The 12,500-nt window shown below is 36.0% G+C and overlaps 2 protein-coding genes across 2 annotated transcripts in view; both read left to right on the top strand.

The window, feature by feature from the left end:
• Nucleotides 1-7,541, top strand: part of LOC144440361 (uncharacterized) — an 8,613-nt gene extending 1,072 nt beyond the window's left edge. The window contains exons 2-6 of the mRNA XM_078129727.1: nucleotides 2,058-2,128; nucleotides 2,449-2,564; nucleotides 3,522-3,624; nucleotides 5,191-5,232; nucleotides 6,028-7,541. Coding sequence (XP_077985853.1) covers nucleotides 2,080-2,128; nucleotides 2,449-2,564; nucleotides 3,522-3,624; nucleotides 5,191-5,232; nucleotides 6,028-6,173 — 456 coding nt within the window. The 5' untranslated portion in view covers nucleotides 2,058-2,079 and the 3' untranslated portion in view covers nucleotides 6,174-7,541. The remainder of the gene's footprint in view (nucleotides 1-2,057; nucleotides 2,129-2,448; nucleotides 2,565-3,521; nucleotides 3,625-5,190; nucleotides 5,233-6,027) is intronic.
• A 1,309-nt stretch (nucleotides 7,542-8,850) lies between these two features.
• LOC144440215 (uncharacterized) overlaps nucleotides 8,851-12,500 on the top strand; it is a 7,529-nt gene continuing 3,879 nt past the window's right edge. Inside the window, exons 1-3 of the mRNA XM_078129522.1 lie at nucleotides 8,851-8,935; nucleotides 11,308-11,381; nucleotides 12,062-12,186. Coding sequence (XP_077985648.1) covers nucleotides 11,330-11,381; nucleotides 12,062-12,186 — 177 coding nt within the window. The 5' untranslated portion in view covers nucleotides 8,851-8,935; nucleotides 11,308-11,329. The remainder of the gene's footprint in view (nucleotides 8,936-11,307; nucleotides 11,382-12,061; nucleotides 12,187-12,500) is intronic.

The following is a 12,500-nucleotide window of genomic DNA, read 5'->3' as shown; positions in this document are numbered from 1 at the left end:
AAAAAGTACTATGTACCTGCCAAAGTAGTTTGTGATTGTGAGTGCACATGTGTTCTACGTCTTACATATTATAAGGTTTAACCGAATTTCTGTGACCTTAGGTAAACAATCGCCGAGTGAATTCAAATAGTGAATTGTTCTTTTACTACTTTAAAAACCTATTGTCAAAAACGAAAGGGTATTCAATTTATACTACTTCTATGACGTCACTACGATTGTCATTCCTAAATTTAAAGAATGCAATCAAAGTGTGTGGAAATAAGATACGGCATATTTGTAAATCGGGCTAAACATTTAAAACACATATGTCACCGTCAATTTAATTGGAGTCTATTAAGATTCTACTAGTACACACTTTCTTTCATGTTTTATATAACATTATGGTGGTATATACACCACTTACTACAAGTGCCTTTAATACATGCATAGGGAGGATTTACCATTACTATGGCAACCTTGAAAAGAGTTCCCTATTGGAAGGGGTTTATTTGATCTTTGTCTTGTGTACGTGGTTGACATTATTCGGCGTTCACTTCTTAAACCCACCCTTAGGTCATATAAAATGCCCGGGTTTATATTTCACGACAGACACTTCTAAATGACGCATGGTTAAACTGATATTTTCGATAATGATATCCGTCTGACGTCATTAGTTGTCTTTACTGAGCTATGTACTTATGTCAAAGCGTTCTTGCGAAATCCTAAAATGCGAGAGAATCACTTGGTTGGTTGGTTGGTTGGTTGGTGTCAACGGTTAGACAAGAATAAGCTGTATGTTACAGTAAGAGTACACTTGAAACCCAAACAAGGACAATTACTGTAAGATATCTTTATCTAGGTCAAATATATAACGATGAACAATAAAGTTACGTGCCAATCAATTTAATTACTAACTGTACTGTTGGCAGTTACGTGTAACACGATTACATAATTCGAGTAAGCGGAAAAGAATTTTTTTGTGTATAATTGTTAAAAAGTTGTTTTTCATAGCAGTCCTCCTCAAGTCGAAAAAGTATTAGATCAGCAATGTTGGCAAATTAAAGACTGAGACAGTCCCCAACTCTTTACGGAGGAAGGCCTTGCTTATTAGTAGTTTTCGATCTGCTGAATAACAATTAATGATCTTGAATATCAGATGAACCACAGGTAGATATGTCTGCACACAGACATAGGTAGACCCATATCAAGTCAGATTGATGCACGCAGACATTACACAAATCTATTTTTAGATTACATCAACTCAATGGCAAGACTTCTTTTATATATATGCTAGCTAATACTACTGCGGAAACTTAGGTATCAGCTACACGCCTAAGATACCAAAACTGTTGATTACTGCATCTATATTGAATATACTCACTGTAGGAATTTAAGCTGAATCTAAACTTTTTTCTTCTTTTTTTTCGAAAATAGTTTGTTAGGTAGAAAAATTTACTTGTAATATTGTACACCTCAACAGGTACTGCATCACCTGTGGGTACACATATTTTGTGTAGACGTCGACGGTATACACGAGAAATACAATTAAATTCATTTGTGGGTCCGCAAACAAAAATCAGCGCCCCTCAGTGATGATCATGATATCAACCTGTTTCTGAACTGTTTATAGATAATATCAACCACCGATTAACATGTCTAATTACTGGTATTTTAAAAAATTTTAGTCAATATATTGTGGTTGAATGATCAAAAAATTATACACCAGTTACAACTAGTACAGTTTTAACATGATGACAGATTCTAAACCAAGTTTTCACTCAAGATTAAAAATTGTCACTACACTACCTATAATTAACAATGACCACTAATTAACAGATACAGTGTCTTTTTATAAGTGATTGGCCACGTTTTAGTGATCATATCTTTGGTTATTTGATAAACAAATTCCCCAACGTCTAAATCAGGTTTAAATATAGAACTGATTAATATTGGATATATCTATATTTTAATGATTAAAATGCTAAAACGTATTGTGTACTTGGTGATAGGTAGCAAAACGAATTCAGATTCTAATGAAATTTGGCTTCTAATAACACACAATCTATTTCATATTACAGGATAGTACGTACTAGTTTGAAGATGTTTGGGAAATTGACAATCTTGATTGTGTTGGTCTCAGTGGCTCACAGTAAGTATTGTATTTTATGTATTTATCTATATAAACATATATATCAGATATAAATATGTGTGTATGTGTGTGTGTTTGAAAAGAGGTTTATATGAGTGTGTATGTTATATTTTATATACATACATACATACATACATACATACATACATACATACATACATACATACATACATACATACATACATACATACATACATACATACATACATACATACATACATACATACATGCATGCATGCATGCATGCATGCAGGCAGGCAGGCAAACAGACAGACAGTATATCCATAATGCAATACCAAATTTTGTTTCTTGTATTGTAGATAATGTCATGGCCATAGAATGCTATGACTGTGTATCCACATTGCTAGCATCAACTGGTCCATGTGATACACCAACTAGTCAAACTGCTACAACTACATGCTCTGGCCAATGTGAGGTAAGCTGTTAACAACAATCATATACTTCATTTTTTAATGTGCTTTACATCAACCGATTTACATGTTACCCTAGTCTCTCTCATGTGTCTGTCTGTCTGTCTGTCTGTCTGTCTGTCTGTCTGTCTGTCTGTCTGTCTGTCTGTCTGTCTGTCTGTCTGTCTGTCTGTCTGTCCCTATCCGTCTGTCTGTCACTGCATCTGTGTCTATGTCTTTTTGTCACTGTCTGTCTGTCTGTCTGTCTGTCTGTCTGTCTGTCTGTCTGTCTGTCTGTCTGTCTGTCTGTCGCTCTCTCAACAAAATGAATAACAACCACATTTTACATGGACTAGCAACAAGCTGTCACGTAGTAAAGTCTTGGGTAATTTCAGGCACTTTGACTGTCAAACTGTCGGTGCATTCTTACGAATGTCTAACATTTGTCAATTGTAAACGATACATTTCTCTTTTGTTTTATGTAGTTCATGATATAAACGTTATTGAGATGTAACCTATGGATTCATTGTTATTTTAGTCAATACCGCTTTTGCCTACCTGTAGGCATTCTCGCAAACCAGAGTTATTATTTCTACCACTACACTTCGAAATAAAAGTAGGGACTGGCTCGTTAAGAACGGTACCGTAAAACGGTCGTGGTTTGCAACGATGACCTGTAGGCTTCAAGGACTGTCGCTACTACACTATTACGCTATCCTAATTGTCATAATAGATCGAAAATTCAAAAAATCAAAACGGATAGCAGAATAGTGTAGTAGTGAAAGTCCTTGAAGCCTACAGGTAGGCTAATTACCAATTATAATTGTTGTTAACTTGTATATATTAATTTTAATTTTCTTGTCCATCCTAATATCCTCATTTCAAATACTATCCTATTGATAGCATGGATTGTTACAGAGAGGTTACTTTTACAGCCAGCTCAGTCAATTATATACTAACAATTCATTGTCTTTTTTAATTAGATTATTCATGCATATGCGGCCAACATCTTGACCATCACTCGCACATGTTCAGAAAGTTGCACAAGCGTCTCAAATGTAATTAACCTGTACGGAATCAAAACTGGTAAGAGGGCATCATATATGAATGTTTGTATCTAAATAGGGATTATAAATAAGGATTAATAAGAGTACGGCTTAGGGATTAGAGTACGGGTGAGGGATTAGAGTATGGGTGAGGGATTAGAGTACGGGTGAGGGATTAGAGTACGGGTGAGGGATTAGAGTATGGGTGAGGGATTAGAGTACAGGTGAGGGATTAGAGTATGGTTGAGGGATTAGAGTACAGCTTAGGGATTAGAGTACGGGTGAGGGATTAGAGTACGGGTGATGGATTAGAGTACGGGTGAGGGATTAGAGTACGGGTGAGGGATTAGAGTACAGTTTAGGGATTAGAGTACGGGTGAGGGATTAGAGTACGGGTGAGGGATTAGAGTATGGGTGAGGGATTAGAGTACGGGTGAGGGATTAGAGTACTGGTGAGGGATTAGAGTACGGGTGAGGGATTAGAGTACGGGTGAGGGATTAGAGTACGGGTGAGGGATTAGAGTATGGGTGAGGGATTAGAGTACAGGTGAGGGATTAGAGTATGGTTGAGGGATTAGAGTACAGCTTAGGGATTAGAGTACGGGTGAGGGATTAGAGTACGGGTGATGGATTAGAGTACGGGTGAGGGATTAGAGTACGGGTGAGGGATTAGAGTACAGTTTAGGGATTAGAGTACGGGTGAGGGATTAGAGTACGGGTGAGGGATTAGAGTACGGGTGAGGGATTAGAGTACAGCTTAGGGATTAGAGTACTGGTGAGGGATTAGAGTACGGGTGAGGGATTAGAGTACAGCTTAGGGATTAGAGTACAGCTTAGGGATTAGAGTACGGGTGAGGGATTAGAGTACGGGTGGGGATTAGAGTACAGCTTAGGGATTAGAGTACGGGTGAGGGATTAGAGTACGGGTGAGGGATTAGAGTACGGGTGAGGCATTAGAGTACGGGTGGGGATTAGAGTACAGTTTAGGGATTAGAGTACGGGTGGGGATTAGAGTACAGCTTAGGGATTAGAGTACGGGTGAGGGATTAGAGTACTGGTGAGGGATTAGAGTACAGGTGAGGGATTAGAGTACGGGTGAGGGATTAGAGTACAGCTTAGGGATTAGAATACGGGTGAGGGATTAGAGTACGGGTGAGGGATTAGAGTACGGGTGAGGGATTAGAGTACGGGTGAGGGATTAGAGTTCATGTTAATGGTTAGATTATGGGTTAAGGTTAAAGGTGGGGTTAGGGTAATTAGTTAAATTGGTCACATGAGGTTAAAGGTAAGGTTCTTAGAAAGGTGACAACTTGTACCTTTACGTCTACGGTAGTCAAACCAAAATATATTTATGGTAATAGAACTATGAAAACATACTTAATCATTTCAAATAACAATATTTAATATCTGATATTATGAATAATTTACATCTAAAATGTTTTTTTTTTCAGTAATTCATTCTTCATGTTCCAACCACTCTATTCTGCTTTGGCGTCTCAATTAACTATTCATGAGAGCCAATTGCATTGTGGGTTAGCCTGATATATATTATGAACGGTAATTTATCAAACATAGCGATATAAATTTATTCTTTTTTTCGTTACAGGAAGTGAAATTGAATGCTGCTCTGACAATCACTGTACTGGATGTAAGTTTTGTAACAAGTAATTCAGTTTCCATAGTAACCTTAACAATTTGTCCTCAAATATTCTTGTCAATGTAAAAACATGACTGACTGTCGATCACGTTACAGTAGTAGGAAGGTAGGTGGGTATGTGTATGGGTTGGTGGGTTGGTTGGAGAGTGGGTGGATGGAGTGGTGGTCAGGTGGGTAGGCAGACAGACAATGAGTAAGGGATTGATTGATTGATTGATTGATTGATTGATTGATTGATTGATTGATTGAATGAATGAATGAATGAATGAATGAATGAATGAATGAATGAATGAATGAATGAATGAAATGATGGATGAATTGATGGAATGAATATATAATGAATTTTATAATACGACTACTACAACTACTACCACTATTACTACCATATTACTACCACTATTACTACCACTACTACTACCACTATTTCTACTACTATTATTACTACCACTATTACTACTACCACTACTACTACCACTATTTCTACTACTATTATTAGTACCACTATTACTACCACTATTACTACCACTATTTCTACCACTACTACTACTACAACTACTACCACTATTACTACTACTACTATTACTACCACTATTCTACCACTATTACTACCACTATTACTACCAATATTTCTACTACCAATATCACTACCACTATTCTACCACTATCACTACCATATTACGATTATATTCTGACTACCTCATATCTACCATTTTCAAACTCTTTGTACTTTTGAGAGCATCAAATTTATGCACAATTTCATAATCGAAGTTTATTTTGTTTTGACAGCTTTGAGCAGTGGTGATGACGGCACAGGTAACACAGGAAATGATGGCGACAGTGGCAACAATGGCGACAGCGGTGCAAATCAAAGTATTATTAATATTGTTACCATGGTGACAGTCAATGTATTCTGTTATATAATAACTTCGTAAAGTTTATGATGTACGCAATATTAGTACGATGAAAGAGTGGTGTTTTGTTGCAGACAGGTGTAAATAATACCTTTAAAACTGTCCGAAGTGTCAACGTTTTTATTTGGTATTTAAAGTTTCCCTGTTTTGAGTGGCAGATAAAATGCAAACTTGAGCGTGTACTAAAACAATCGATATAAACTAATTTAATATAATCAAGATTTTTGTGTTGAATTGTTCAATCGTTAATTTAGTGAAATGAAAGTCTATACTTTACTCTTCTACCTTTACCATTTGAGACGTCAAAGTAGACGAGCATGCGCAGAATTCTAAATCATATGAAGCAACAACAAGGATTCAGTGATATTAACTTGTTAACTGCATGGGCCATTTGGTAACAAATTAGTGAACCTCAATCTTTTTTTTGAAAGAGCAATATTAGCTTCCATATTACAAAGTTTGTAGAGATTTTAAGAATTTTGTTCCTGAGGTGCATTCAAAATTATTTAAGTCGATATAAATTTGGCCATTGCGCCATAGAACAATAAGAATGTCATAATGTGTCGTCAAATATTTCCATGTGCCCAGTCAATTTTATGATGTTACAACAATTAAAAAAACATATGCCTGCAGTCACTGTTTGCTAGCTATATTTTTGATATTGCGTTCTTTGTACGCTTAAAAAATACATAAATGTAATTTTGATCTGGTATTTTAAACATGTACTATTTATGCAATAAATGACCGTGCCAAAATTCCAGTAATGTTAATTATGTAACTAAAAATGAAAATAGAATACGAACATCAGAAACATTGTGTGATATTACTAATTATTTGAAGATGTACGCGATTATTAATCATCTTAATTGTTTCTAAAATGAGATGAAAGCCGATTGGACCAAACTCTTATATGTTTATATAAGAATATGTTTATTGTACGATTCAAATGAAGTCGAAGATGAATATAATTTTTTATTAGTATGTTCATTTTTCAATAACCATAGGACAAAATATATCTCTAGATTTACTTTACTTTGATCCTCCGTCTGTACAGAACTTTGTCGATTAACTTTCATCCAACAACGTCTCGCAGTATTCTTATTTCATGCCATGTAATTACGTGAATTTACCGTGAATTTACCGTGAGTTTACGTGGGGTAGGAAGCCATTGGGGCTTTTAAAGACCCCTTACTGTTTTGAGGTGGTTATCAATACACTGATGAATTAGCAATAACCCTTTGTGGTAAACTGTTCCAAATGTCTACGACACGTTGACTGAAAAAGTATTTATGTATATCCAATCTGGATCTGTCCTTAAATAATTTCAAACTGTGTCCTCATGTTGTCGAAGTAGATACGTTGAAAAACACAACTGGATCAACGAGAGTATGCCCATGGAAAAGAAGTTATCAGCGTAAACGTAAAGAAGTTATCAGCGTTACGTAACCGTTTCATTGCCTTTTCAGTACTGCTTTACTTTAATATTTGTATATTTTATCTTTTGGCCGACGGCCTGCGAATACGGAATAAATAGACCAGTTATTATGACCGTTCTAATTTCTGGATCAAACTCTTCTCGTTACTATAGTAATAAATCATGGAGTGTTTTTCTTCTCAAATAAACACACATGTAGACGATATTTCTACCATTGTGTATTGAATAGTTATTAAAAGGGAACTTGCAATCCAGACTGAGCATGCTTAAACGCAAAGGACTATGGGATTATCTGTGGTTATCGTAATACCTAATCTGGAGCTATCGATGAAAAAACATCCCACAATGCTCAGGGTTACTATGAATTGATCATTCGTGGTTGCAAACAATGTAAGATCATTGTTTGCAATACCAATGCATTAGTATTTATTATCACCTTTTCAAATGATGCAACATTCAACATGGCGGGTTTGTAAATCCCTATTAGCTTTAGTAGGGGATCCAATGTACAACTTCGCTGGAGTCAAACATTGCCAACCTCCTTTAAAAAAAATAATTTCATGTATGTTTATATTCCCTTGATATTATTGTCTAACGCTATGAACTGATATATAACTTACAATTGTTATTTATTTATTTATTTATTTATAAACCATCAAACAAACCTTACCCAATAACAGTGGTAGTGCAGGAGGAAACCGGAGTACCCAAGGAAAACCTACATTGCTCGGTAAAGTCAAACTGAACGACACTCTTCTTACTTACAGCGTGGTAAAATTAATCAAACACTGAATGGGTTCGAACCCCGACCGCATTGATAAGAGGGAAAGCGGTTTAACCTAAGCCACCGACAACAAGTAATAACCTGTTGCAGGTATTTGTAAAACAATTATCTGAATACTTCATACCTTACCCTCCTAAATACCACGTGGTGTGTGTGTGTGGGGGGGGGGGGGGGCAACTGCCAGAGACGGCAATACGGGAGAGGGTCCTTACTTTTTTTTCAAGCCCAGGCTTGGGATTTTCTTTAGAGTGGGTTATACCAGCAAGGGTCTCCTTTTTGCGTAAAATGTAACTTTGGGGTCGGCAATCTGTCCCCCACCCACCCACTCATCAGAGGGAGAGGGGTGCGGAATCCATGATTTGTTTAGCAGAACCTCAACCCTGGTTTCCAAGGTTACAATAGTATTATGAACGCATGCATGCATGTGACTCATCATAGGGTATTATCATGTGATACCTTGTGGCATTTTGATTGGTTGTTAGGAAGTATATATTCTACACACACAAAGTCGATTTCACAACCCTGGTCATAACGAAGATCGTCAATCCACTCTTGCCCTTCCAGGTGAGTCTGAGCGAAAAAAAATTTTCTCAACTATATACCGGGTGAACACACAACTTCTTTTAATAAGTTCAAGGTCGTAAATACAAGTCAGTTCCACACGTTCGTAGTAGAAATTTCTGATGCAGTACATCATATATTTAAAAATGGAATGTTTGTAAACGTCTGTGTTTGCACATATGTCAGAGTTGTTTTTATGATGAATGGATCCATGGTTTAATGACCTATTGCAACCATTATTTTCGGTTATAACTAATAGAGCCGATTAATTTGTTATCAAAATTCTTGCATATATGTAAAATATCTATGCCAATCTCTAATTCACGATGGTGAACCCATTCTGCCTTTGAGTTCAAGGTCGTAAGTAAAAGTGTGTTCTACATTGGCGTTCGTAGTGTGGCATTATTATTTCAAAATTCTGACGGCACTAAACTCGGCACCATCTCTGATTGTCCGTTTTAAATTTTACTCATATAAATTCAAAGTTGGTTTTACAACCATGTACACGCATTATTTTCGGTTGTATCTAAAACTAATTAATTAAGGATCAACATTCTTGCATAATAATGGTTAACACAATTAATGTAATTCAAATGAATGTTGTTATTTATTTTGATATACAAAGAAAGGATTACATTTAAAGAGATACAAACAGTGTAACTGAAGCTATGCATGTTTCAATTTACACAATTGGTTAATTTTACTGTATGAAAAACCAGTAGTGTGGCAGCTTCTGTGTCTAATGACTTTCTTCTGTCGAAGAGCTCCTGACAGTTATTTTGTTCATAAATATATTCAATATTGAATATGTACCGAAAAACGTATAGGTAGCAAAAGTATTGCCTACTGTGGGGACGATACGTACTTGTTGTTGCTATGGTAAAACAAACAATTATCAGGCGTTGAAGTGAAGTATGGTTAGAGTTCTGCATGCCATTCATACCTTCAAGGCTATACAAATACGCTCAAAGAATTAAAACACAATTGAATGAGTGGTGACCTTAATAATAAAATGATATCGGTGCTGAATATTGGCTTATTAAAGTCTCGACAACATTGTCTAAAATATTATATTATATTATATTGTACAATTATGATATACAAAACTTTGACATCTCTATGAGTAATGTGGATACATGTCATGGGCAAACGTTTTAACAGGCTTTCTATTTTTTAGACGTATTAAAAGAAAGGTTCTCTGCTATTGTTACCTGTAAAGTTCAGTACACACTAAAGAGGAAAGCACTCTGAGGCCAGGGAAAAATTAAAAAGCTGTTCTGTTCAACGGGCCCGACCTACCCATATTTTTTGCTTTTCAGGTTTTAGATGATCGGCAATATGTTCGCAGGCGGGTTTCATATGTTGACTCAGTAAAATAGGCTGCAACTAGTTTGTTCAAAATTATTTAATCATTGTACAAAAAACCCAGTTTTTTCTATTTTAACTGGCCTAAATGAATTAAATACCACATCCGTGTCAAGAAGGGATTGATATATGATTAAGATTCATGCACAATTGTTGGTGTAATTTGACAAATATTTCACTCTTTTTCTTTGTGAACACGGTACTTGTACACGGTCAGCGATGGCTAGAGTTTGTTTTAGACAACTACTTCGCGTAATGCTTGTCCTTGAATCTGGTAATATGAATGAAAAACTAAATAAGATACTAGTATGTCTGTCACTCCGCCCTCAACGGTCCTGGGGTGACCTACGTGTGAGGGCGCCCACACATGAAATACCTTTAAATAATAATTAGAGGTTGAAAAGAACTGAAATGTGAATATGTTACACCATATTCCTACTCAACGTGAGAAACTAAGATTACTAGTTGTTGCCAAGTTTTATATTCTGTTTGCAGACGACATCACTTTGGAATGTACAGAAAACTTCGACAACGTCAAAAATGTATATACATGTCTACTATGTCAAGTATTCCATGGAACCATATGATAACTACATAGGAACTGTAAAACCAGATTTTAGTCAATAGTTGAATGTTCTTCATTAGGAGGAAACCAATTTAATTAGAGGTTGAAAAGAACTGAAATGTGAATATATTACACCATATTCCTACTCAACGTGAGAAACTAAGATTACTAGTTGTTGCCAAGTGTTATATTCTGTTTGCAGACTACATCACTTTGGAATGTACAGATATTTAAATTTATTCTCAGTGCATATATGGTGTTTTGAAATGCCGCACGGTTCAGATGAAGCTTAAAATGTAGGTGAACAATAGCCCGGCAGAGTTATAAAAATGTTGCGCAGAAGAAAAAAATCTTATATGATCCTTACGAGTCCACTGATAAAATAACAGTGATACGAGAACGTAGTATTGAAATCATGGCTTATCAAATATCATTTTTATTACAGAAAACCTCGTATTTGTCTTAAGATGTTGGCAAAGATTGCTATCCTGGTTGTATTGGCAGCAGTAGTGTCGTACAGTAAGTGTTCTATTGAAATCAAAAGCATTTATGACATTCTCTCTGTCCCTGTGTTTGTTTGTTTGTTTGTTTGTTTGTTTGTTTGTTTGTTTGTTTGCTTGTCTGTCTGTCTGTCTGTCTGTCTGTCTGTCTGTCTGTCTGTCTGTCTGTCTGTCTCTGTGTGTCTCTATGTGTCTCTGTCTGTCTGTCTGTCTGTCTGTCTGTCTGTCTGTCTGTATGTATGTATGTATGTATGTATGTATGTACGCACGCACGCACGCATGTGTGTGTATGTATGTATGTATGTATGTATGTATGTATGTATGTATGTGTGTGTATGTATGTGTATGTATGTATGTATGTATGTATGTATGTATGTATGTATGTGTGTGTGTGTATGTATGTATGTATGTATGTATGTATGTATGTATGTATGTGTGTGCGTGCGTGCGTGCGTGCGTGCGTGCGTGCGTGCGTGCATGCATGCATGCATGTATGTATGCGTGTGTGTGTGTGTGTGTGTGTGTGTGTGTGTGTGTATGGATGTATGTATGCATGCATGCATGCATGCATGCATGTATGTATGTATGTATGTATGTATGTATGTATGTATGTATGTATGTATGTATGTATGTATGTATGTAAGCATGCATTCATGTCCTTTATTTGAAAAAAAACGTATCTTATCCTGTTTATTTTAGATGATGTGACGGCAGTAGACTGTTACGCGTGTACATACACAGCTATTGGGGGAGTGGAAGTTGGAGGTCCGTGTGCTGAACCAACTGGTGATACAACTACTGCTACATGTGATGGGCAGTGTATGGTAAGATGGCTAACGATATATTAAATGATATGTTATAGTGTATTAAGGGCAGTGTATGGTAAGATGGCTAACGATATATTAAATGATATGTTATAGTTTATTAAGGGCAGTGTATGGTAAGATGGCTAACGATATATTAAATGATATGTTATAGTGTATTAAGGGCAGTGTATGGTAAGATGGCTAACGATATATTAAATGATATGTTATAGTTTATTAAGGGCAGTGTATGGTAAGATGGCTAACGATATATTAAATGATATGTTATAGTGTATTAAGGGCAGTGTATGGTAAGATGGCTAACGATATATTAA

Source organism: Glandiceps talaboti, chromosome 9 (assembly GCF_964340395.1).
Source record: "Glandiceps talaboti chromosome 9, keGlaTala1.1, whole genome shotgun sequence".
NCBI lineage: Eukaryota > Metazoa > Hemichordata > Enteropneusta > Spengelidae > Glandiceps > Glandiceps talaboti.
Note: the sequence above shows the minus strand (reverse complement) of the source record. Positions and strands in the feature narration are given on the sequence as shown.